At 47.4% G+C, this 27473-nt stretch overlaps 1 protein-coding gene and 1 pseudogene across 1 annotated transcript in view; one reads left to right on the top strand and one right to left on the bottom strand.

Annotated features, from left to right (window-relative positions):
* Nucleotides 1–22090, top strand: part of cc2d1b (coiled-coil and C2 domain containing 1B) — a 44308-nt gene extending 22218 nt beyond the window's left edge. The window contains exons 15-26 of the mRNA XM_045224627.1: nucleotides 4449–4621; nucleotides 8776–8901; nucleotides 9113–9171; nucleotides 9375–9491; nucleotides 9855–9928; nucleotides 11343–11401; nucleotides 15075–15126; nucleotides 15212–15311; nucleotides 15420–15510; nucleotides 16958–17080; nucleotides 20185–20236; nucleotides 20326–22090. Coding sequence (XP_045080562.1) covers nucleotides 4449–4621; nucleotides 8776–8901; nucleotides 9113–9171; nucleotides 9375–9491; nucleotides 9855–9928; nucleotides 11343–11401; nucleotides 15075–15126; nucleotides 15212–15311; nucleotides 15420–15510; nucleotides 16958–17080; nucleotides 20185–20196 — 986 coding nt within the window. The 3' untranslated portion in view covers nucleotides 20197–20236; nucleotides 20326–22090. The remainder of the gene's footprint in view (nucleotides 1–4448; nucleotides 4622–8775; nucleotides 8902–9112; nucleotides 9172–9374; nucleotides 9492–9854; nucleotides 9929–11342; nucleotides 11402–15074; nucleotides 15127–15211; nucleotides 15312–15419; nucleotides 15511–16957; nucleotides 17081–20184; nucleotides 20237–20325) is intronic.
* Nucleotides 22091–23416: 1326 nt separating this feature from the next.
* The window catches only part of LOC121566473, a 52896-nt pseudogene continuing 48839 nt past the window's right edge, over nucleotides 23417–27473 (bottom strand).

Genomic DNA, 27473 nt, shown 5'->3' with positions numbered 1-27473 from the left:
GGACCTTCCCTGGCTCCATGTACCAGAATACCCCAACCCACACCACTCTGGACCTTCCCTGGCTCCATGTACCAGCCTACCCCAACCCACACCACTCTGGATCTTCCCTGGCTCCATGTACCAGCCTACCCCAACCCACACCACTCTGGACCTTCCCTGGCTCCATGTACCAGCCTACCCCAACCCACACCACTCTGGACCTTCCCTGGCTCCATGTACCAGCCTACCCCAACCCACACCACTCTGGACCTTCCCTGGCTCCATGTACCAGCCTACCCCAACCCACACCACTCTGGACCTTCCCTGGCTCCATGTACCAGCCTACCCCAACCCACACCACTCTGGACCTTCCCTGGCTCCATGTACCAGCCTACCCCAACCCACACCACTCTGGACCTTCCCTGGCTCCATGTACCAGCCTACCCCAACCCACACCACTCTGGATCTTCCCTGGCTCCATGTACCAGCCTACCCCAACCCACACCACTCTGGACCTTCCCTGGCTCCATGTACCAGCCTACCCCAACCCACACCACTCTGGACCTTCCCTGGCTCCATGTACCAGCCTACCCCAACCCACACCACTCTGGACCTTCCCTGGCTCCATGTACCAGCCTACCCCAACCCACACCACTCTGGACCTTCCCTGGCTCCATGTACCAGCCTACCCCAACCCACACCACTCTGGACCTTCCCTGGCTCCATGTACCAGCCTACCCCAACCCACACCACTCTGGATCTTCCCTGGCTCCATGTACCAGCCTACCCCCAACCCACACCACTCTGGACCTTCCCTGGCTCCATGTACCAGCCTACCCCAACCCACACCACTCTGGACCTTCCCTGGCTCCATGTACCAGCCTACCCCAACCCACACCACTCTGGACCTTCCCTGGCTCCATGTACCAGCCTACCCCAACCCACACCACTCTGGACCTTCCCTGGCTCCATGTACCAGCCTACCCCAACCCACACCACTCTGGACCTTCCCTGGCTCCATGTACCAGCCTACCCCAACCCACACCACTCTGGACCTTCCCTGGCTCCATGTACCAGCCTACCCCAACCCACACCACTCTGGATCTTCCCTGGCTCCATGTACCAAACTACCCCATGTGTATATAGCTGGTATTAGAGCTGTTGCGGTGACCGTATTACCGCCCCACCGGCGGTCACGAGTCATGAAGGCAGTCAAATTCCACGTAACCGTTTAGTCACGGTAACTAGGCTTCTCCAAGCTCTGATGCTGCTGATGGTCATTAGTAGCCTACCAAACTTGCTAACTGCCTGGTACTCACCACTCTATTGTCCCTCTAAGCACTCTGACATCAATGCAAATGTAATCGAAAATCTACTCAAACACTTAATGAGAGACCATGAGCTCATGTTGCGCAACACTTCTATAGGCTATGCAATGGAGTGAGAAAACAGAGTGATGGCCTCTATTAAAAAGAGGATCCCATCAGCTTTCTATAGGCTAGGCCTACTATATTTATTTCTCAACTTTCCTAATATTAAGCACATTGCTTATATTTACAACAGGAGTATAGCCTACCTGGCTGGCATGAAAATGAACCACGGGAAAAGCGTCCTCCATTCGCTATTTAAGTGCATAGATGACATATTTTTTCCCGCTGCCCCTGTTTTGATACAGGTGCATGATAATGGTCCATTCTAAATCAATACAAATTTCACACATATATTATTTAGTTTATGTAAAGACAAAATTAAATCAAGAATAGTCTGATGGGTGTCAGTATTAGCCTATCACTTGTGAATTATATATTATCACTTGTGAATGATGCCCAGCTTAAGAAACAAAGCCTTATTTTTTGCGACTTTTTCTAATCATAGTCGCACACCTCATGTAGCCTAGCTCATCGGCCTATAAGTTTCAAATGAAGCACATTAATCCGCTTTACAAGGGGTTTAGAGCCTAACTGGCATACATAAGCACTGCGTGAGTTTAAAGTTTGGGGAAGATAATTTTCACCATAAAAATGCACCTTTTATAATAAAAGCATTACATGCATAATTGCATTTGCGGTCACTTTTTTTTGATAATGGTGTTTTCCCGCTAATGGAACATTCCCGCTTATAGCCTACTGCCGTGTGCATTGCTGAGCTTATAATGTGAAGAAATCACCTAATAGTTTATCAACATTTTAAACTAAACGTTCTGATCTGTTGCGTCAGCCACATTGCGATCAAAACGTTTTTTTGATGCTAGTGGTTGCATTAATTTGGGATCTATGGCATCCCACAACTGTCCCAGACTATGTTTGGAATATTTATTTCTCTCACAGAATAGAACAGGTCAACTTTTGTACTATGGGGGATAGTAGATTGACATGGGCTAGTGTTTTTGCTGTTCGTTAGGCCGACTCATCTTGTCGGCTGACGAAAAGTAAATGTGGACAGTTCTTCCAATATCTTCAATATGCACCTCGGAATTGAATAAGGACGGGCGCAGCTGCGTCCCCGATGTGTCTGTCTTCACTGGTAGCCTGTGAGAAAGACCAGATCACGTGATGGAGAGCCACGGGGGGGGGCCAGTATGAAAAATGTATGCACTCACTTAACTGTAAGTCGCTCTGGATAAGAGCGTCTGCTAAATTACTAAAATGTGAGTGAGAGGTGATTCGGAGCGCGCAATACTCAGGGAGAAGGGCACAACTGCCACTGGCCATAAAGGCATGGATTTTTTTTTTTAGGGAACATTACGGCCTCACAATGGCGATACCGGCGTGAAATTCAAGGCATTATCAAGTGCTTGTCAAATTGAATGAGAGACTGATGGAGTGTGTACAGCCTAAACAACAAAGCAGTGTTTGTGTTTTATATGATGAGTTTCTGGTATTGAGAAGTTCAGAATGCAAGAGAGTACGTTACTCAGATGGAGATTGGTTTCAGTCATCATTTAATGGTCACAATATTAGATTCAATGACGGGGGGGCCTCCTGCCATCTGAATGACTTCCACACAACATCTCTCTGCTTATATAAACGCACCTTCCAATCTACTTTTATCCCACCCAGTTGCTACTAACCATTTATTGATTGTCACTCATCCACCACCAGATCATCCACCTCCTTGGGATCCTGTGACACCCTAGCCAGGCTATTCCATCACGCAACCCATCCTAAGATTAGCACCAGTGGCCCCCAATCTATCTTGGCCACACTCTCACCTTCTGTTACTCACTCGTGACACCAATAACACATGGTGTGTCCTTGTCCCGTCTCCCTCGCATACACATTTTTAATGAATGTTGTATCACAAATCATCGTAACACAGAGCTCATGTGGAAGCCAGGAGATGCTAAATGTGTTTATGTTAATTAACGGTAAATTACTGTTGAGACCGACCAGTTATTTGCTTGACAGTCACCGGCTCACTACATTTGGTGGCCGCCCCAGCTGGTTCCCATGTTACTCAGTGTGTATTTATTTTTAGGCCCCGTGTAGCTCAGTTGGTAGAGCAATGCGCTTGCAACGCCAGGGTTGTGGGTTCGTTTCCCACAGGGGGCCAGTATGAAAATGTATGCACTCACTAACTGTAAGTCACTCTGGATAAGAGCGTCTGCTAAATGACTAAAATGTAAAAATGTATTAGTGTTTTTCTATTTCTCATTTTTCCTCTCTGTGTTATTGGAAAAGCATTTCACTGTTAGTCTACACTTGCTGTTTTACGAAACGTGACAAATACTATTGGGAAAAACAACCAGACTAGCATGCGGACTGATTAACTCCGAGAGAACAGCCAAGAGTCCTGTTAACTCCGAGAGAACAGCCAAGAGTCCTGTTAACTCCGAGAGAACAGCCAAGAGTCCTGTTAACTCCGAGAGAACAGCCAAGAGTCCTGTTAACTCCGAGAGAACAGCCAAGAGTCCTGTTAACTCCGAGAGAACAGCCAAGAGTCCTGTTAACTCCGAGAGAACAGCCAAGAGTCCTGTTAACTCCGAGAGAACAGCCAAGAGTCCTGTTAACTCAGAGAGAACAGCCAAGAGTCCTGTTAACTCAGAGAGAACAGCCAAGAGTCCTGTTAACTCCGAGAGAACAGCCAAGAGTCCTGTTAACTCAGAGAGAACAGCCAAGAGTCCTGTTAACTCAGAGAGAACAGCCAGTCAAGAGAAGACAGAGATGACAACCCAGTTCCTGTTACTACTCGAACAGGACAACTGTCATAAACAGTCATGAAAGTCTGAGCAAATCACACATTATACCCTCTACCCCAGAGCACGGCGCTTGTAACGCCAGGGTAGTGGGTTCGATCCCCGGGACCACCCATACACAAAAATGTATGCACGCATGACTGTAAGTCGCTTTGGATAAAAGCGTCTGCTAAATGGCATATTTATTATTGTGTCCTACTGTGGTTGAAAGTAGTGTTCTATATAGGAAATAGGATGTCATTTGAATAAGATGTTGTTCCTCTCCTCCCTGTAGCGTTGCAGCAGTTGGACTTTGTGGAGGGGCGCAGGCAGCTGTACATGAAGGCAGCGCTGCAGGCCAAACAGAAGAATGACATGGACACAGCCAGAACCCTGCTCCGTACCGCCAAGGGACTGGATCCACTCATAGAGGCCGTCAAGGCGGGCAAACACGTCGACATCAGCAAGGTGAATTTTCTCGAATTCTAAAAGGCACAACCTAGACTGAACCTGTCATTACTCCAACCTCGTGAAAGTTACAAACTGACACGTTTTACATTTTTTTTTGTCAAAAACAACTTTATATTGAAGCAGTGCCTTTTCATTTGACGGCCTGCACATGCGCAGTTCGGCGCTACGTGACCGTTAGACCCGATTTTTATGTGTTTCTTTGCATGAGCTTAGCAAGCCAACGTCGCCATAACTTCGCCTAGAAGTGTGATCGAGGATTTCTATTGGAGAAGCAGTTTTTGCATATCTTCTTACTGTCTTTGCCTGTAGTGTAGGAAGTAGGTTTGGGCGATTTTATAACGATTGCATCGTCTATTGACTATGATTTGACAAGTCACCGTTGATGGCGAGAACATCAGTCTGGCAGCGCCATGCAGTCAGCACACAGCAGGGCGACGGGCCAAATGGCCTATTCCCTATTGGCCGTAGCCTAAATGTTCAATACATATGATTGGTCGACTATTGAACGTAATGCGAGAGAACAAGGTAGATTGTAGACCGAGTGGAGATCACCAAAGCAGAGCTAAAAGTCGGATGGGGCCTAACGTGTGTTCTCTCTCCTCTCCAATGTGGGATGATCATGGGCCTTTTTACAGCGGACACTCTGTTGTCTGGCTTATTGTTTTAACATGTGGGAGGATCATGGGCCTTTTTACAGCGGACACTCTGTTGTCTGGCTTATTGTTTTAACATGTGGGAGGATCATGGGCCTTTTTACAGCGGACACTCTGTTGTCTGGCTTATTGTTTTAACGTGTGGGATGATCATGGGCCTTTTCCAGCGGACACTGTTGTCTGGCTTATTGTTTTAACATGTGGGATGATCATGGGCCTTTTACAGCGGACACTCTGTTGTCTGGCTTATTGTTTTAACATGTGGGAGGATCATGGGCCTTTTACAGCGGACACTCTGTTGTCTGGCTTATTGTTTTAACATGTGGGATGATCATGGGCCTTTTTACAGCGGACACTCTGTTGTCTGGCTTATTGTTTTAACATGTGGGAGGATCACGGGCCTTTTTACAGCGGACACTCTGTTGTCTGGCTTATTGTTTTAACATGTGGGATGATCATGGGCCTTTTTACAGCGGACACTCTGTTGTCTGGCTTATTGTTTTAACATGTGGGATGATCATGGGCCTTTTTACAGCGGACACTCTGTTGTCTGGCTTATTGTTTTAACATGTGGGATGATCATGGGCCTTTTTACAGCGGACACTGTTGTCTGGCTTATTGTTTTAACATGTGGGATGATCACGGGCCTTTTTACAGCGGACACTCTGTTGTCTGGCTTATTGTTTTAACATGTGGGAGGATCGTGGGCCTTTTTACAGCGGACACTCTGTTGTCTGGCTTATTGTTTTAACATGTGGGAGGATCACGGGCCTTTTTACAGCGGACACTCTGTTGTCTGGCTTATTGTTTTAACATGTGGGAGGATCGTGGGCCTTTTTACAGCGGACACTCTGTTGTCTGGCTTATTGTTTTAACATGTGGGAGGATCATGGGCCTTTTTACAGCGGACACTCTGTTTTCTGGCTTATTGTTTTAACATGTGGGAGGATCACGGGCCTTTTACAGCGGACACTCTGTTGTCTGGCTTATTGTTTTAACGTGTGGGATGATCATGGGCCTTTTTACAGCGGACACTCTGTTTTCTGGCTTATTGTTTTAACATGTGGGATGATCATGGGCCTTTTTACAGCGGACACTCTGTTGTCTGGCTTATTGTTTTAACATGTGGGAGGATCACGGGCCTTTTTCAGCGGACACTCTGTTGTCTGGCTTATTGTTTTAACATGTGGGATGATCACGGGCCTTTTACAGCGGACACTCTGTTGTCTGGCTTATTGTTTTAACATGTGGGAGGATCACGGGCCTTTTTCAGCGGACACTCTGTTGTCTGGCTTATTGTTTGGAATGTCGCTTACCCATCTGATGAAGATGAAATAACAATAGCATACACTTGATACGGCTATAATATTATACTGAACAAAAATATAAACCATTTCAAAGATTTGACTGAGTTACAGTTCATGTAAGGAAATCAGTCAATTTAAATAAATACATTAGGCCCTGATCTATGGATTTCACATGACTGGGTAGGGGAGCAGCCATGGGTGGGCCTGGGAGGGCATAGGCCCACCCACTGGGGAGCCAGGTCCAGCCAATAATAATTTGTTTTTCCCCACAAAAGGGCTTTATTACAGACAGAAATACTCCTCCGCACCTCCCCCTCTCCCCTCTCAGACGATCCCGCAGGTGAAGAAGCCGGATATGGAGGTCCTGGGCTGGCGTGGTTACACGTCGTCTGCGGTTGTGAGGCCGGTTGAATATACTGCCAAATTCTCTAAAACAACGTTTGAGGCGGCTTATGGTAGAGAAATTAACATTAAATATCTGGCAACAGCTCTGGTTGACATTCCTGCAGTCAGCATGCCAATTACACGCTCCCTCAAAACTTGAGACATCTGTGGCATAACTGCACATTTTTAGAGTAGGCTTTTATTGTCCCCAGCACAAGGTGCACCTGTGTAATGATCATACCGTTTAATCATTTTATTGATAAGCCACAGCTGTCAGGTGGATGGATTATCTTGGCAAAGGAGAAATGCTCACTAACAGGGATGGAAACAAATTTCTGCACAACATTTGAGGGAAATAAGCATTTTGTGCGTATGGAACATTTCTGTGATCTTTTATTTCAGCTCATGAAACATGGGACCAACACGTTACACGTTGCGTTTTATATTGTTGTTCTGCGTAGTTTTAAAAGGTAGGCTATGGACAAGAGAAACATGGCCCTACCAATTTTTTTAAATAATCTTGCAGCCTAGATGAGAGAGAACATAACTAGGCCTAACACTGTTTTGTTTTAAGCAATGATTTAACCTCTACGGGATCGGTGTCCTGTATACGGGACGGTTGAGCTAACATGCGCTAATGTTATTAGCATGACCGTTGTCAGTAACAGCAAACATTCCAGGACATAGACATGTCTTATATGGGCAGAAAGCTTAAATTCTTGTTAATCTAACTGCACTGGCCAATTTACAGTAGCTGTTATAGTGAAAATATACCATGCTATTGTTTGAGGAGAGTGCAGAACAACAAAAAACTTATCACGGCAACTGGTTTGATACATTCACCTCTGAAGGTAAATAATGTACTTACATTCAGTAATCTTGCTCTGATTTGTCATCCTAAGGGTCCCAGAGATAAAATGTAGTGTAGTTTTGTTTGATAAAATCCATTTTTATATTCAAATGTAGGAACTGGGTTCTACAGTTTGAACCCTTGCTGTCTCTGGCTCCACACCCACCCCGCCCGGCCATCTAGATGTGTGAAAGTTAGTGTATAAGCTAATGATCCATCATGTATGACATTCCTGAGAGTGTGTAAACTTACATTTTTTATTACCACATAATTTTTGTACATTCTCTATAGTTATGTACTTGAAAATATATCAATTGACCAATTCGGCACATTTGGGCAGACTTGATACAAAATAGTCCACTATTCTCTGGATCAATCTGAAACTTTGCACACACTGATGCCATCTAGTGGCCAAAATCTAAATTGTGCCTAAACTGCAATATTATATTGTGGCCTTTCTCTTGCATTTCAAAGATGATGGAACATTCATTTTTTATTTTTTTATTTTGAAAAGGCATGTTCTTTTGTTTGTATTATCTTTTACCAGATCTAATGTGTTATATTCTCCTACATTTAATTTCACATTTCCACAAACTGCAAAAGTGTTTCCTTTCAAATGGTATCAAGAATATGCATATCCTTGCTTCAGGTCCTGAGCTACAAGCGGTTAGATTTGGGATGTCATTTTAGGCGAACGTCTTAGGGTCTGGTCCTTATGAGCTTTTTAATGAGGTTGTTTGTGGCTTTGTAACAATTTTAAATAAGGATGACATTATGCAGCAGATCACAGTTTAACCAATGTGTCCTTTTATAGTGGCTTCTCCCCCTCCCCCCCCCCGCCCAACAATGTTTGGATGGGACAGTGTCATTCCAGACATCTCCCTACCTTTAGTAGGAAGGAACTACAATCCACTACCTCTGTTGTGTAACGCCCTGTCTGTCTGTGCTGTTCTCTAGGTGCCGTCGCCCCCTGGTGACGAGGATGAGGACTTCATCCTGGTTCATCACAGTGACGTCCAGATCTCGGAGAAGGCGGGGGAGGTCTACACTCAACTGGCCAAGATACTGAAGGAACAGTACGAGGTACTAATTATCAACTGCTTGTTAGATCATGAAAGGAGAGGCTTTTACACACCTCCAAACTCAAAAGGCTAGCCAAAAAAGAGAAGTGTGGATATGTTCACAGATAGGAGCCCAGAGGAAACTCTGCTTTACCACTTGTCCTCTTCTGCCTTTTGACCTGCCACTGTACTGACATTTAGTCATGAAGCATTTATTTTTCTCTCTCCTCTAGAAGTGCATGACTTACTCCAAGCAGTTCACTCATCTGGGTAACATCACTGAGACCACCAAGTAAGAGAGCGTCATCACAGCATACCGTACACATCTAGCCTGTCTGTCTGCATGGAATACTAACATGCATTATACAACGCCAACTAACACACACTTTTAACATGCAACGTGGACCAACACACACATTATGTTTGGCGTTGTGGTACTGATGTTCATCCCGGTGTGTGTGTGTGTGTGTGTGTGTGTGTGTGTGTGTGTTGCAGGTTTGAGAAGATGGCAGAGAGCTGTAAGACGAGTCTGGAGATGTTGAAGCTGTCCCAGTCTAAGGGACTGGACCCTCCTAAACATCACTTTGAGGAGAGGACATACCACACCGTCAGGTTGTTGTCTCTCTTTCTCTGTCTATCGATATCTCTCGCACGCTCTCTCGTTCTTCATCTCTCTCTCTCTCTCTCTCTCTCTCTCTCTCTCTCTCTCTCTCTCTCCTTCCCCCTCTCTCTCTCTCTCTCTCTCTCTCTCTCTCCCTCCCCCTCTCTCTCCCTCTCCCTCTCCCTCTCCCTCTCTCTCTCCCTCTCCCTCTCCCTCCCCCCTCTCTCTCCCCTCTCCCTCTCCCCTCTCCCTCTCCCTCCCTCCCTCTCTCTCTCTCTCTCTCTCTCTCTCTGTCTCTCTCTCCCTCTCCCTCTCGCTCTCCCTCTCCCTCTCCCTCTCCCTCTCCCTCTCCCTCCCCCTCTCCCCCTCTCTAGGATCTTCCCAGAGCTCAGTAGTACAGAGATGGTGGTGGTGGTAGTGAGAGGGATGAACCTGCCTGCTCCTTCAGGTAACATTGACCCCCTGTATCCCCCCTGTATCCCCCCTGTGTTCCCCTTTATCCCCCTGTATTTTCCTGTATCCCCCCCTGTGTTCCCCTGTATCCCCCCTGTGTTCCCCTGTATCCCCCCCGTGTTCCCCTGTATCCCCCCGTGTTCCCCTGTATCCCCCCGTGTTCCCCTGTATCCCCCCCTGTGTTCCCCTGTATCCCCCCCTGTGTTCCCCTGTGTTCCCCTGTTATCCCCCCTGTGTTCCCCTGTTATCCCCCCTGTGTTCCCCTGTTATCCCCCTGTGTTCCCCTGTTATCCCCCCTGTTCCCCTGTTATCCCCCCCCTGTTCCCCTGTATCCCCCCGTGTTCCCCTGTATCCCCCCGTGTTCCCCTGTATCCCCCCCTGTGTTCCCCTGTATCCCCCCCTGTGTTCCCCTGTATCCCCCCCCTGTGTTCCCCTGTTATTCCCCCCTGTGTTCCCCTGTTATTCCCCCCTGTGTTCCCCTGTTATCCCCCCGTGTTCCCCTGTTATCCCCCCGTGTTCCCCTGTTATCCCCCCGTGTTCCCCTGTTATCCCCCCGTATCCCCCCGTGTTCCCCTGTATCCCCCCGTGTTCCCCTGTATCCCCCCGTGTTCCCCTGTATCCCCCCGTGTTCCCCTGTATCCCCCGTGTTCCCCTGTATCCCCCCGTGTTCCCCTGTATCCCCCCTGTGTTCCCCTGTTATCCCCCCGTGTTCCCCTGTATCCCCCGTGTTCCCCTGTATCCCCCGTGTTCCCCTGTATCCCCCGTGTTCCCCTGTATCCCCCCGTGTTCCCCCCTGTTATCCCCCCTGTGTTCCCCTGTATCCCCCCGTGTTCCCCTGTATCCCCCCGTGTTCCCCTGTATCCCCCCCGTGTTCCCCTGTATCCCCCCGTGTTCCCCTGTATCCCCCCCGTGTTCCCCTGTATCCCCCCCGTGTTCCCCTGTATCCCCCCCGTGTTCCCCTGTATCCCCCCTGTGTTCCCCTGTATCCCCCCTGTGTTCCCCTGTTATCCCCCCCGTGTTCCCCTGTTATCCCCCCGTGTTCCCCCCTGTATCCCCCGTGTTCCCCCCTGTAATCCTCCTGTGTCCCCTTGTATTTCCCCATGTGCTCCCCTGTATTTCCCCTGTTTTCCTCCTGTATTTCCCCTGTTTTCCTCCTGTGTTTCCCCCTGTATTCCTCCTGTATTTCCCCTTTGTTTTCCCTTTGTTTCCCCCTGTATTGCTCCTGTATTTCCCCTGTTTTCCTCCTGTGTTTCCCCTGTTTTCCTCCTGTGTTTCCCCTGTGTTTCCTCCTGTATTCCTCCTGTATTCCCCCGTGATGGTGGTGGTGAACTCATTGATCCAGCTCTCTGGAACAGCACCCAGGTATTGAGTCAGCTCCTCTCTGACCTCTCTCTGACCTCTCTCCTCAGGTGTAGCTACCAATGACCTGGATGCCTATGTGAAGTTTGACTTCCCCTACCCCAGTACGGTGAGTTGGCAGGATACAGCTCTGTTTACCAACCGGTTCTTGGAGACTCACATCCGTTGCACATATTTGTTCTAATCCAGCACTAGCACACCATATTCACATAATCAACTAATCATCAAGCCCTTCATTAGTTGAATCAGGTGTGCTGTGCTCCAAGCTATAGTATGCCTATTGATTGGTCTGAGAAGGGCTGTAGGGTGGTAGTAGTAGTAGTAGTACATTTACGTCATTTAGCAGACGCTCTTATCCAGAGCGACTTACAAATTGGTGCATTCACCTTATGATAGCCAGTGGGACAACCACTTTACAGTATGTATTTTTTGGGGGGGTCGGGTAAGGGGGGGTAGAAGGATTACTTTATCCTATCCCAGGTATTCCTTAGAGGTGGGGTTTCAAGTGTCTCCGGAAGGTGGTGAGCGACTCCGCTGTCCTGGCGTCGTGAGGGAGCTTGTTCCACCATTGGGGTGCCAGAGCAGCGAACAGTTTTGACTGGGCTGAGCGGGAACTGTGCTTCCGCAGAGGTAGGGGGGCCAGCAGGCCAGAGGTGGATGAACGCAATGCCCTCGTTTGGGTGTAGGGACTGATCAGAGCCCGAAGGTACGGAGGTGCCGATCCCCTCACAGCTCCATAGGCAAGCACCATGGTCTTGTAACAGATGCGAGCTTCAACTGGAAGCCAGTGGAGTGTGCGGAGGAGCGGGGTGACGTGAGAGAACTTGGGAAGGTTGAACACCAGACTGGCTGCGGCATTCTGGATGAGTTGTAGGGGTTTAATGGCACAGGCAGGGAGCCCAGCCAACAGCGAGTTGCAGTAATCCAGACAGGAGATGACAAGTGCCTGGATTAGGACCTGTGCCGCTTCCTGTGTAAGGCAGGGTCGTATTCTCCAAATGTTGTAGAGCATGAACCTACAGGATCGGGTCACCGTCTTGATGTTAGCGGAGAACGACAGGGTGTTGTCCAGGGTCACGCCAAGGCTCTTCGCACTCTGGGAGGAGGACACAACGGAGTTGTCAACCGTGATGGCGAGATCATGGAACGGGCAGTCCTTCCCCGGGAGGAAGAGCAGCTCCGTCTTGCCGAGGTTCAGCTTGAGGTGGTGATCCGTCATCCACACTGATATGTCTGCCAGACATGCAGAGATGCGATTCGCCACCTGGTTATCAGAAGGGGGAAAGGAGAAGATTAGTTGTGTGTCGTCTGCGTAGCAATGATAGGAGAGGCCATGTGAGGATATGACAGAGCCAAGTGACTTGGTGTATAGCGAGAATAGGAGAGGGCCTAGAACTGAGCCCTGGGGGACACCAGTGGTGAGAGCACGTGGTGCGGAGACAGATTCTCGCCACGCCACTTGGTAGGAGCGACCGGTCAGGTAGGACGCAATCCAAGAGTGAGCCGCGCTGGAGATGCCCAGCTCGGAGAGGGTGGAGAGGAGGATCTGATGGTTCACAGTATCAAAGGCAGCAGACAGGTCTAGAAGGACAAGAGCAGAGGAGAGAGAGTTAGCTTTAGCAGTGCGGAGAGCCTCCGTGACACAGAGAAGAGCAGTCTCAGTTGAATGACCAGTCTTGAAACCTGACTGGTTTGGATCAAAAAGTATTCAGCAGGGAGGAGAAGGTGGCAAAGAGCTTCCTAGGGTTAGAGGCAGATGCTTGGAATTTAGAGTGGTAGAAAGTGGCTTTAGCAGCAGAAACAGAGGAAGAAAATGTAGAGAGGAGGGAGTGAAAAGATGCCAGGTCCGCAGGGAGTCTAGTCTTCCTCCATTTCCGCTCGGCTGCCCGGAGCCCTGTTCTGTGAGCTCGCAATGAGTCATCAAGCCACGGAGCAGGAGGGGAGGACCGAGCCGGCCGGGAGGATAGGGGACATAGAGAGTCAAAGGATGCAGAAAGGGAGGAGAGGAGGGTTGAGGAGGCAGAATCAGGAGATTGGAGGGAGAAGGATTGAACAGAGGGAAGAGATGATAGGATGTAAGAGGAGAGAGTAGTGGGGGAGAGAGAGAGCGAAGGTTGCGACGGCGCATTACCATCTGAGTAGGGGCAGAGTGAGTAGTGTTGGAGGAGAGCGAGAGAGAAAAGGATACAAAGTAGTGGTCGGTGACTTGGAGGGGAGTTGCAGTGAGATTAGTAGAAGAACAGCATCTAGTAAAGATTAGGTCAAGCGTATTGCCTGCCTTGTGAGTAGGGGGGGACGGTGAGAGGGTGAGGTCAAAAGAGGAGAGGAGTGGAAAGAAGGAAGCAGAGAGAAATGAGTCAAAGGTAGACGTAGGGAGGTTAAAGTCACCCAGAACTGTGAGGGGTGAGCCATCCTCAGGAAAGGAACTTATCAAGGCGTCAAGCTCATTGATGAACTCTCCAAGGGAACCTGGAGGGCGATAAATGACAAGGATGTTAAGCTTGAATGGGCTAGTGACTATGACAGCATGGAATTCAAATGAGGAGATAGACAGATGGGTCAGGGGAAAAAGAGAGAATGTCCACTTGGGAGAGATGAGGATTCCTGTGCCACCACCCCGCTGACCAGATGCTCTCGGGGTATGCGAGAACACATGGTCAGACGAGGAGAGAGCAGTAGGAGTAGCAGTGTTTTCTGTGGTAATCCATGTTTCCGTCAGCGCCAAGAAGTCGAGGGACTGGAGGGTAGCATAGGCTGAGATGAACTCTGCCTTGTTGGCAGCAGAACGGCAGTTCCAGAGGCTGCCTGAGACCTGGAACTCCACGTGGGTGGTGCGTGCCGGGACCACCAGGTTAGAGAGGCAGCAGCCACGCGGTGTGAGGCGTTTGTGTAGCCTGTGCGGAGAGGAGAGAACAGGGATAGGCAGAGGCATAGTTGACAGGCTACAGAAAATGGCTACAATAATGCAAAGGAGATCGGAATGAAATGAACTAAACATCTGAGAAAGGAGAGAGCGGGGCCTCCCTCACTTACGTTTCACTGAAACACCCAAATATAACTCTCCCAACTTCCACCTCAGAAACTATAATTGTTGTAAACTACAGCGGTTCAATGTTTTCTAGGAATAGACTAACTTAGTTTATTCAGCTAGCTAACTTGGTACAGTATTCTTCCGTGAAAATCGTCCAGGGCACCTAGTCATATGACGCCACAGCCAACTAGCATGCCGGACTCCAACAACACAGTTTAGCACCAATACTCGGCCACAACAAACCACCAGTGTGTCAACACGCCAAGCAGATCATTCGTGTCCATGTCTAACGTTGTGGGTTAGTCCCGACAGCTTGAGCGAGTCCGTCGTCAACTTATTTAGCTAGAATAGTTAGCATACTAGCTAGCCATTGCTTTCAGACAAAGAAGAAACCCCTCCTCCCACGGCACGAACACACAGAGAGAGCCAAGCTAACGTTAACTAGTCACCCATGTCCCGAATTCCCTTGAACGACTCGGGCTACCAATATGTAAAAACAAAACACAAATGTAGGTTATGACTTACCCCTAGCAGCTACTGTTAGCTAGCCAAGTGCAAAGCTAGCCACTGAATTGACTCAGCCAGTTCGCGTCTGTTCGCTAGGTCGTTCCAGCTATTGTTTAGTAGCTATCCAGGTAGCAACAAGCTAGCTAAATTTCAAGCACAGTAGCCACTAGTAGTAGTAGCAGCAGTAGTAGCAGTAGTAATAATCTCTATTTGAACTAATGTCTATCTTCTCCTCTGATCTCAGGAGCAACCCCAGAAACACAGAACTGCTGTTATCAAGAACACTAACTCCCCAGGTAATGCCCAGGACCGTGGTGTCTGTGGTGTGTCTGTACATAGGTTAACCCCATTTCATGTGTGGCTCATCTCTCTGTGCTCCAGAGTTCAACCAGAGCTTCACTCTGAACATCAACCGGAACCACAGAGGCTTCAGGAGAGCGGTCCAATCTAAAGGACTCAAACTGGAACTGCTGCACAAAGGGTACATTACACCACACACACACACAACCTTGTGACCCTAGATGAGTGGAGGTGTTTTGATCCTTTCAAGTGACAGTGATGTGAGGTCTTTGTGTGTGTCATGTGACAGGGGTTTCCTGCGGAGCGACAAGCCTATAGGGACGGCCCACATCAAACTGGAGAAACTGGAGACCGAGAGTGAAGTACGAGAGATAGTGGAGGTAAGGGAGGGAGGAAGGGAGGGAGGGAGGAAGGGAGGAAGGGAGGGAGGAAGGGAGGGAGGGAGGGAGGGAATTGTAAATACAACCTATGTTTTAGTTATTTTCCCATTTGTACTTTAACTATTTACACATCATTACAACACTGTATATATACATATGACATTTGAAATGTCTTTATTATTTTTGTAACTTTTGTGAGTGTAATGTTGACTGTTGTTTATTTCACTTTTGTTTATTATCTGTTTCCCATGCCAATAAAGCCCTTTGAATTGAGAGAGATACCTATTCAGAGAGAGAGAGACCTAAAAGTCTCTGAAAAAAGTATTTGATCCCCTGCTGATTTTGTACGTTTGCCCACTGACAAAGAAATGATCAGTCTATAATTTTAATGGTAGGTTTATTTGAACAGTGAGAGACAGAATAACAACAACAAAAATCCAGAAAAACGCATGTCAAAAATGTTATAAATTGATTTGCATTTTAATGAGGGAAAAAATTAAAGTAGTAGTAGTTGGCAATATCAGTGGGTTTTGTGATGAATGAGCCATCTGATTCAATGAATGATGGAGCAGAGTTTGCCTTTTTGCCCACAATTTCATTTAAGCTCCAAAGCTTTTTACTATCCTCCTATCCTCATTTATCTTTGTTTCATAGTGGAGCTTCTTCTTCTTATTCAGCGTCTGGTTGCTCGTCGGACCAACAAATATTCTTCACATCAACAACAAAGGAATAACTACAAAACTTCTTATATGACCTCTTTTACAGAATATTAGGCCCAGCCGTTGGAACTTTGGTTTTCCTAGATATGGCTACTATATTGTGATCACTACATCTGATGGATTTGGATACTGCTTTCAAACACATTTCTGCAGCATTATGACAACTCAGCGACACAATGGTAGGGATTAAATTAGCTGGACTTGGGTCATTGATAAGTCATTGTCTCAACGCAGCCTTATAATGCTGTGAAAGGATCCAGGATCCCAAATGATTTGGGTGGATCCCATCCTCCTTATAATACAGCTTTGTTTCCATAAGGTAACAAAATTGTCAATAAATGTTTCACCCACAGAGCTGCAATAGTCTCGTAGCCAGTTATGGAGGACTAAAAGTCTGCTGAACCGTTCAATGCCACGATTTAGGGAGGGCAGAGGGCCAGATATTATGGGGTGTTTGTTGGTGTCAAGTAGAGACCCAATCAGTTCTTTAAAATCCATCTTCAGCTGTTCTGAGCTGCCCTTCATAATATAATTTATAATCTACTTGTTAAACTACATAACAAATGTTCTGATCAGTGCTAATAGAGCCAACTAGACAAGATGATCATGAGCTGCACTCACCTCAACCTAGCTAACAAAAATCCCCACACGTCTCAAAGCAGTTTGAAAGGAATATGAGTGAACTGTTTTGGTTGTGTGTTTTAGTGATACTACGTTTTATACTACAGGTGATAGATGGTCGTAAGCCTACAGGAGGACGTGTGGAGGTCAAGGTTCGCCTGAGAGAGCCTCTGAGTGGACAGGACCTTCAGACAACCACAGAACGCTGGTTAGTCCTGGACCAGTCACAGGTAAACACCACAGAACCCTGGTTAGTCCTGGACCAGTCACGGGTAAACACCACAGAACCCTGGTTAGTCCTGGACCAGTCACGGGTAAACACCACAGAACCCTGGTTAGTCCTGGACCAGCCACAGGTAAACACCACAGAACCCTGGTTAGTCCTGGACCAGTCACAGGTAAACACCACAGAACGCTGGTTAGTCCTGGACCAGTCACGGGTAAACACCACAGAACCCTGGTTAGTCCTGGACCAGTCACGGGTAAACACCACAGAACCCTGGTTAGTCCTGGACCAGTCACAGGTAAACACCACAGAACCCTGGTTAGTCCTGGACCAGTCACGGGTAAACACCACAGAACCCTGGTTAGTCCTGGACCAGTCACAGGTAAACACCACAGAACCCTGGTTAGTCCTGGACCAGTCACGGGTAAACACCACAGAACCCTGGTTATTCCTGGACCAGTCACAGGTAAACACCACAGAACCCTGGTTAGTCCTGGACCAGTCACAGGTAAACACCACAGAACCCTGGTTAGTCCTGGACCAGTCACGGGTAAACACCACAGAACCCTGGTTAGTCCTGGACCAGTCACGGGTAAACACCACAGAACCCTGGTTAGTCCTGGACCAGTCACGGGTAAACACCACAGAACCCTGGTTAGTCCTGGACCAGTCACGGGTAAACACCACAGAACCCTGGTTAGTCCTGGACCAGTCACGGGTAAACACCACAGAACCCTGGTTAGTCCTGGACCAGTCACGGGTAAACACCACAGAACCCTGGTTAGTCCTGAACCAGTCACGGGTAAACACCACAGAACCCTGGTTAGTCCTGGACCAGTCACGGGTAAACACCACAGAACCCTGGTTAGTCCTGGACCAGTCACGGGTAAACACCACAGAACCCTGGTTAGTCCTGGACCAGTCACGGGTAAACACCACAGAACCCTGGTTAGTCCTGGACCAGTCACGGGTAAACACCACAGAACCCTGGTTATTCCTGGACCAGTCACGGGTAAACACCACAGAACCCTGGTTAGTCCTGGACCAGTCACGGGTAAACACCACAGAACCCTGGTTAGTCCTGGACCAGTCACGGGTAAACACCACAGAACCCTGGTTAGTCCTGGACCAGTCACGGTAAACACCACAGAACCCTGGTTAGTCCTGGACCAGTCACGGGTAAACACCACAGAACCCTGGTTAGTCCTGGACCAGTCACGGGTAAACACCACAGAACCCTGGTTAGTCCTGGACCAGTCACGGGTAAACACCACAGAACCCTGGTTATTCCTGGACCAGTCACGGGTAAACACCACAGAACCCTGGTTAGTCCTGGACCAGTCACGGGTAAACACCACAGAACCCTGGTTAGTCCTGGACCAGTCACGGGTAAACACCACAGAACCCTGGTTAGTCCTGGACCAGTCACGGGTAAACACCACAGAACCCTGGTTAGTCCTGGACCAGTCACGGGTAAACACCACAGAACCCTGGTTAGTCCTGGACCAGTCACGGGTAAACACCACAGAACCCTGGTTAGTCCTGGACCAGTCACGGGTAAACACCACAGAACCCTGGTTATTCCTGGACCAGTCACGGGTAAACACCACAGAACCCTGGTTAGTCCTGGACCAGTCACGGGTAAACACCACAGAACCCTGGTTAGTCCTGGACCAGTCACGGTAAACACCACAGAACCCTGGTTAGTCCTGGACCAGTCACGGGTAAACACCACAGAACCCTGGTTAGTCCTGGACCAGTCACAGGTAAACACCACAGAACCCTGGTTAGTCCTGGACCAGTCACGGGTAAACACCACAGAACCTGGTTAGTCCTGGACCGTCACGGGTAAACACCACAGAACCCTGGTTAGTCCTGGACCAGTCACGGTAAACACCACAGAACCCTGGTTAGTCCTGGACCAGTCACGGGTAAACACCACAGAACCCTGGTTAGTCCTGGACCAGTCACGGGTAAACACCACAGAACCCTGGTTAGTCCTGGACCAGTCACGGGTAAACACCACAGAACCCTGGTTAGTCCTGGACCAGTCACGGGTAAACACCACAGAACCCTGTTTCCTGACCAGTCACGGGTAAACACCACAGAACCCTGGTTAGTCCTGGACCAGTCACAGGTAAACACCACAGAACCCTGGTTAGTCCTGGACCAGTCACGGGTAAACACCACAGAACCCTGGTTAGTCCTGGACCAGTCACGTAAACACCACAGAACGCTGGTTATTCCGACCCGAAGTCACGGGTAAACACCACAGAACCCTGGTTAGTCCTGGACCAGTCACGGGTAAACACCACAGAACCCTGGTTAGTCCTGGACCAGTCACGGGTAAACACCACAGAACCCTGGTTAGTCCTGGACCAGTCACGGGTAAACACCACAGAACCCTGGTTAGTCCTGGACCAGTCACGGGTAAACACCACAGAACCCTGGTTAGTCTCTGGACCAGTCACGGGTACAACACCACAGAACCCTGTGTTAGTCCTGGACCAGTCACGGGTAAACACCACAGAACCCTGGTTAGTCCTGGACCAGTCACGGGTAAACACCACAGAACCCTGGTTATTCCTGGACCAGTCACGGGTAAACACCACAGAACCCTGGTTAGTCCTGGACCAGTCACGGGTAAACACCACAGAACCCTGGTTAGTCCTGGACCAGTCACGGGTAAACACCACAGAACCCTGGTTAGTCCTGGACCAGTCACGGGTAAACACCACAGAACCCTGGTTAGTCCTGGACCAGTCACGGGTAAACACCACAGAACCCTGGTTAGTCCTGGACCAGTCACGGGTAAACACCACAGAACCCTGGTTAGTCCTGGACCAGTCACGGGTAAACACCACAGAACCCTGGTTAGTCCTGGACCAGTCACGGGTAAACACCACAGAACCCTGGTTAGTCCTGGACCAGTCACAGGTAAACACCACAGAACCCTGGTTAGTCCTGGACCAGTAACAGTTATATTTGGAGCAAGGAGTTTGGCTCATAGTTAAAGGCCAAAGTGTAGTTTCCCCTGTCAGACCGTTGAGTTCTAGCGTGATTGTGGCCCTGACATTCGATAACCTTTGCCTCTGGTTGGTCCTCCAGGTTCTTCTCTAACTGCTGCTTAGCTGGGAGTACTAGGAAGACTTTTAAAAAGGTAGGTGAACTTCCTCTCCCCAACATACTTTTGTGTGGAAGTTAAAATAGAAATGTAGTGATCAACTCAATTACCTTTCTGTCTCACAGATGGAACACTCCCATTGTCCTCTGATGATGATGATGATGATGATGGATGACGATGTCGTGGCTGGCCTGTTTATAGTCTTCCAGGGTTCTGGCGGTCCGACACAGTCAACACGGGTCTTTAGCTTGTAAACGTTTTGCACACTGAGAGACGGAGCTTCTTTTCACTCTAGGGGGAATGGGCTCCATGTATAACCTTAAGTTAACATTTGGCCGGGATTCAATCCAAGGCGCGCTGCACTTGACTTATACAGGTCATTATTTTACACTTGTGCCGATTTGAATCCCAGCCCGAGTTCATTACCATGCTGATTTAAAAGACAGCTACCTAGTTAGTTTCTGTAATATATTATCCACCTATGCACTAACACTACCAAAGTAATCACTGTTGCTGTACGATGCTGCATATTTGAATTGCCTTGATTAGCTGCCATACTGTTCATGATTACAGTAATAATGTGCGACAGAACTTGCATCTCTCAAATGTAATTATTCGCTACGTTGTTGGTTGTTGTTCCCAGGATTTTTTTATTTTTATTTTTTTAAAATTTTTTTTCACTGGAACCAGGATTCAATCCAGATTAGATCCCCGGTATCGCCGCTTTACATTTTTAAAGGTAATTTCCTATTGAGCAGACATCTGCAGCGTTCACCTTGAATGCGATCTCAGCGAACGTGGGAACATTGCCTTTTTAAAAGCTGCATTGTGGACTAGAGCGTAGGGGTTGAATCCCGGCCCTAATGGCAGAACGGGAGAATCCTCACGGGTTGAATCCCGGCCCTAATGGCAGAACGGGAGAATCCTCACGGGTTGAATCCCGGCCCTAATGGCAGAACGGGAGAATCCTCACGCGCGCACACAGATGTCTTGGCTACCACCGTTACTGAACATTCAAAGGCAATTGGTCAACTGACATAAGCATTGTCATAGGTACTCTATAAAGGTTATCAGGCTACATAGCTCTTCTGACTGTGGCACTTTGAGCTGGATAATATAGATCTGTGTCTGAAGTGACCCACTATTCCCTTTGGGCCCTGGTCAAAACTAGTGCACTAAATTCCCTTTGGGCCCTGGTCAAAACTAGTGCACTAAATTCCCTTTGGGCCCTGGTCAGAACTAGTGCACTAAATGGGGAATAGAGGGTTATTTGGGATGCAGATAATGTCTGATTTTGTTATCTCACTGTTATGTGATATGATGTGTGGTTGATGCTTAACTGCATGTTGTTTGAGAAAGATGTCACTTATCTTGTGGTGGTGGTTGGGATTGTTCCGGTCATTTCTCTTTGTGTTGAAGAGACTCATAAGTTTTACACTTTATAGCTGTGAAACTTTGGTACACATAGGAATTATATCATCCGTGAGTTGGGTTCAGCTGAGCTTTTTGCCAAGGACATTTTTTTTATGTCTGTGTGCAAATTTAAAGTAGTATTTTATGAAAATAGGTAATTTAAAATGCTTAACAGCAAAGCCATTATGGTTACAGGGCGGGTTTCCTGGACACGGATTAAGCCTATACTGGACTAAGAAGCTTTTCAATGGAGACTCTTCATTGAACATCATTATTTTGGTCCAGGGCAGTCTGTGTTCGGGAAACTGGCCCACAGTCTGAGCCAATTATATCCCCCCCATTCCCTACTGATAGCCTATTATATCCCACTATAACTTTACAATGTTGCTTGTGTCAGAATATTTCAAACTGATGACTTATAATACAGTGCATCAATGTGGTCCTGTCATTTCCAAATAAATATTTTCAATAATTATACATTTAAGTAATTTTTATTTCTTAACAAAATGCAACTGTTTCCTTTCCTCTCCTCCAATGTGTTTTTGGATGTATATTTTGGCACATTTATCATAAAGAGACTTAAAACTGTAGACTTTATCCAACCTAGGGTGCCTTCCCTGAATCAATCCCCAAATGTGTATTTGGGGTAAAAAGGAAGCATGCATTTCACTTTTCTTTAAGTTTTTAATTATACATATATACTACAGGTTTTGATTAGACTGCTTTTGACATTCGTAGTATACAATAAAGAAAAAAGATTTGTGCTTTTCATACATATAATTTCTTTTTTTTTTTAGATTGATGTCAATGTTAAAAAGAATCTGGATTTTCTTAATCCAGCCATGTTCCGGCCTGATTGAATGACTAAATGTTTGTTTTGATCCACAGGACAGTAGAATATGGTCACAATGCCGAGTAGTTGGTTTGTTTCTGTCTTTAAGTTCTGGTAAGGACAAGTCTGTTCAATTGAATAACAAAATGCTACCATCAAGAAAACAAACAATTGCACCTTTTTGGATATAGGTTAGTGCACACCTGAAATAATGGGCTGTATTCACTAGTGCACACCGTAGCAAACAGTTTCGCAACGGAAAACATTGCCACAATCGAGTTTCTATTGGACAAATTCAGGTAGGTTCCTAGTAAGGGCGTACAAAGCCCTGTGAACGGCCTCAGGAAAACAACCTTTACAATGTCTCCTCTTGAAGTTGCACACTGCAGTGTGAGGATTCAGGAAGCCACTGTCCTAAGCATGTAGATATGAAAGCTCCTCTCCAGAAATGTGAGTCCTGTTCATTAGGGCACGTAACAGAACATTTTGCAAACGGAACATTTAAATTGAGTGTTTCTTATTGGACAAGACCTCGTAGTCTCTGTTCTGTCTTCTCTTCCGTTTGGGGTCTATTGAACGCAACCTTGATGGACACAGATGAATAGAATGACACAACTCAGGCTGACACACAACAGGGTCGTATTCATTAGTGGAAAAAACTTTTTGCAACGGAAAACAAAATCAAGTGTTCCTTATTGGACGGGTGGTTCTGGTAATCCTGTTTTCTTTCGTTTGGTGCGTAATGAACAGGACCCAGGAGGGACGCTCCTCCGATAACCATTGTAATGTCATCTGTCCATAGCAGTTTGATGCCCTCCATTATTCATTGTTACAGCACAACCAGAGTAACAAGCAGGCCCTCAATACTGTCTGAAACCCACCATTTTTCTTTACAATAAAATGATTCAATACATATACAGTATACTTACATTCATACCTTAATGCTGTTTGTCAATGCATTAGTTATTCTGCAGATATTCATGTGTGACGGTCTCTCTTGGGAGTTTACAGTTTAGTATCGTAGCATTGGGCATATTGTTTAATCAATAATACCTTTGGCAAAACCACCATGTCTCAGGTACTTGATAATATACTGTATTTATCTTTGTTTACCTACTATTTTTTTTTTTTTACAAATGTTAGAAATATGTCCAGTACAATAAAGATTGTATTTTGATCATGTCTTTCTGCCACGCTGCCAAATTTAGCGACAAACATTACTGACAGATCAAAAATAAAAAATAAACGCAATTAGGTAGTACAGTCTTCTGACAGACCTCTTCTCTTCAGGTCCGTGCCCACATAGCAGAGGGCAGTGTGGGGTTGCATTCCAAATGGCACCTTATATATATATAGGGCACTACTTTTGACCAAGGCCTATAAGGACTAGGATGCCACTTCGGACGCAACTCTCATAGGCCCACGGAGCCGCTTACACACTCGACATCATGGCTCTAAAATAATTGGATTGGTATAAGAAAAGTCTGGAGATAAGTTCCACCATTTTGAATCCATGAGAAGGCGTGTTCAAGTGCACACTTCAGGAGAAGGGTAAAGAATCAGGAAGCAGCCCCAGCAAACAGTCTGCCGTTTTAACCCTTCAGCCATCAGTCTCAATGTCCGTACGTCCCATTCACCTGTAAATGGCTTAGACTCCAGTGCACAGCTTCTGCATTTTACAATAGTTTCTGCAAAAAATTTTATTCTTTGTATAATGATGACAAATTTAAAATCGGTTTGGCAGTTTGTTTTGAAAACCGCCATCGTACAAAAACAAAACGTAGCTAGCTGATGCTATGGGGTCTGTGGATGGAGGAGGACAGCATCAATGTGTTGAATAGATGCTTTGGCTCACAGGTCAGGAGGACAGGGTTGGGACCCATATGGCTCTGGTCAAATGTAGTGCACTATAAAGGGAATATGGTGCAATTTGGGACGCACCCACAGGTAACAACCATGCTTCAGTTCCTCTAGTATCCTCTCTCCATCACTTACAGAAAGGAGGATGAGGCTGAGGTTAGTTAATGGTGGTGAAGGATGATGCTGGGGTTAGTTAATGGTGGTGAAGGATGATGCTGGGGTTAGTTAATGGTGGCAGGATGAGGCTGGGGTTAGTTAATGGTGGCAGGATGAGGCTGGGGTTAGTTAATGGTGGCAGGATGAGGCTGGGGTTAGTTAATGGTGGTGAAGGATGAGGCTGGGGTTAGTTAATGGTGGCAGGATGAGGCTGGGGTTAGTTAATGGTGGCAGGATGAGGCTGGGGTTAGTTAATGGTGACAGGATGAGGCTGGGGTTAGTTACGGTGGAAGGATGAGGCTGGGGTTAGTTAACGGTGGTGAAGGATGAGGCTGGGGTTAGTTAACGGTGGTGAAGGATGAGACTGGGGTTAGTTAACGGCGGTGAAGGATGAGGCTGGGGTTAGTTAACCATGATGAAGGATGAGGCTGGGGTTAACAGTCAGTGGTGAAGGATCAGACCACAATGCATCAGTGCTTCTACATCTGCATTGCTTGATGTTTGGGGTTTTAGGCTGGGTTTCTGTATAGCACTTTGTGACATCTGCTGACGTAAAAAGGGCTTTATAAAAACATTTGATTGAACTCTCATCCCAAGACTCCAACCAGTCCCCTCGGTGGCCAATGGGAGGCCAGAGACTGTTTGTTATACTTCCTGTTAGAATGTTCTGGTAAAGCATTGGAACCTGTTTTAATCAGCTTACGCTCGGTCTAAAACAGTAGGGTGACACTTGACGACATGGTTCTCAGAAGACGAGAAGCTTCTCCGTATAAATCTTGGTTGAGCTCCATGGTCGAAAATGGTTCAGGATCTTTGACCTATTTAAAAGTCTGACAGTAAAATCAGTAACACCCACACCACCTGTCTTAGACATTGTCCCTTCTCGACTAGGTCCAACTGCCTAGCAGTTCTAGTGTGACAGACATCCTTGGTGTTGGATCTCTGGAAGCTACAGAAGTGGCGCTATTGAGCCAATTGCAGCCCCGCCTAAACAAAATAACAAGCTAAACTAAAACTGTAGTCCATCAATGTCAGGAGGTAAAGCATTTGGTGATCATTGGCTAAAGGCCAGGCTGAAAACCAGAGGAAAGTTATTTCCTTCTGTCCATCCTTAATTACTTCTAATCCTCCTTCCACTGTGAAGAGTTGAAACTGCAGGCACTGAGCACCGGGATGCAAATGAAACCGCATCACCAGACAAATGTTTCCTCCCTCTCTTTTCTCACTCCTTCCACTTATGAGTTTTTTAAATCTTCCCAGTTCACCAGACCGTGTAAAGTCCCTGTCGGCAGAGACAGAAGTGTAGTCTCATCAGGCAGAGCTCTGGACACCTCTACCTGGGGTCCTCAAAGCGCCAATGCTACAACATGGCCTTCGGAGACTACGTTTCCCAGAGTGCAGTGCTTCTGCTTTGTCCTCTGGTTGGCTAGCTACCATAGCAAAAACAATACAGTATGAAGATCGGCAGAAACTGCTTCTCCAATAGAAATCCTAGGTCATGGCAACTTGGCTAGCTAAGCTCATGCGTAGAAACACGTCATTGGCTCGAGACGACCAAACTGCATGTGCAGGCTGTCAAAGCAAAGGGACTCCTTCAATATAAAGTCGTTTTTGAAGAAAATGAAAACGTGTCAGTTTGTCACTTTCACGAGGTTGGAGTGATAACATGTTCAGCTACTGAAGACATTGGCTTGAATCTAGGCCTTTTTACTCAGGAATTTTACTTCTCAAACCCCAGCCTGGTCTGCTTGGTCTGTTTCGCTAGCGTTCCCGATTAGTCTCGTGATGTTGCGCCTTTGCGTTTAGAAACTGACCAGAGTGGAACAGGAAGGCTCCTCCAGATTTCCTGATTCATGTGATCTGGGCCAGGGTGGACATGGTTCATAGGTGGACTGGAGAGGCGCTAGCTGTCTGGTGAAGGGATACCAACATCAGCTAGCTGCCCCTCACAGCCTTTAGCCTCTCTCTGAAGAGATGGAAGAACAGGAGGCAGGATGGGAGGACAAAAGAGAGGACGGGGACGAGAACGAGGAGATCAGAGTCTGGGGTGTTGGTCCGTCTTCTAGGAGAGGATTTCCAGGATGTAGAAGACCAGCTCCATGACGACGGGGCCCTCGCTGAGTTGACCCGCCCCTCTGTGGATGACCGGGATCAGAGTACTGTCCAGGTCACTCAGGTAATGGGAGGGGAGAGGCTGGCCGTTACTACCTGCTAGGTAACCCACCTGGGAGAAAAGAGGGACAGGGAAGCGACAGGTAGTTACTGTTGATCTATCTATTTATCCTTTTATCTAACCAGGTAATGGGAGGGGAGAGGCTGGCCGTTACTACCTGCTAGGTAACCCACCTGGGAGAAAAGAGGGACAGGGAAGCGACAGGTAGTTACTATTGATGTATCCTTTATCTAACCAGGTACTGTGAGGGGAGTGGCTGGCCGTTACTACCTGCTAGGTGGCCCACAGAGACAGGTAGTTACTATTGATTTATCCTTTTATCTAACCAGGTAATGGGAGGGGAGAGGCTGGCCGTTACTACCTGCTAGGTAACCCACCTGGGAGAAAAGAGGGACAGGGAAGCGACAGGTAGTTACTATTGATGTATCCTTTTATCTAACCAGGTACTGTGAGGGGAGTGGCTGGCCGTTACTACCTGCTAGGTGGCCCACAGAGACAGGTAGTTACTATTGATTTATCCTTTTATCTAACCAGGTACTGTGAGGGGAGTGGCTGGCCGTTACTACCTGCTAGGTGGCCCACAGAGACAGGTAGTTACTATTGATGTATCCTTTATCTAACCAGGTACTGTGAGGGGAGTGGCTGGCCGTTACTACCTGCTAGGTGGCCCACAGAGACAGGTAGTTACTATTGATTTATCCTTTTATCTAACCAGGTAATGGGAGGGGAGTGGCTGGCCGTTACTACCTGCTAGGTGGCCCACAGAGACAGGTAGTTACTATTGATTTATCCTTTTATCTAACCAGGTAATGGGAGGGAGTGGCTGGCCGTTACTACCT

This window comes from Coregonus clupeaformis, chromosome 14, assembly GCF_020615455.1.
Source record: "Coregonus clupeaformis isolate EN_2021a chromosome 14, ASM2061545v1, whole genome shotgun sequence".
Taxonomy (NCBI): Eukaryota; Metazoa; Chordata; class Actinopteri; order Salmoniformes; family Salmonidae; genus Coregonus; species Coregonus clupeaformis.
Note: the sequence above shows the minus strand (reverse complement) of the source record. Positions and strands in the feature narration are given on the sequence as shown.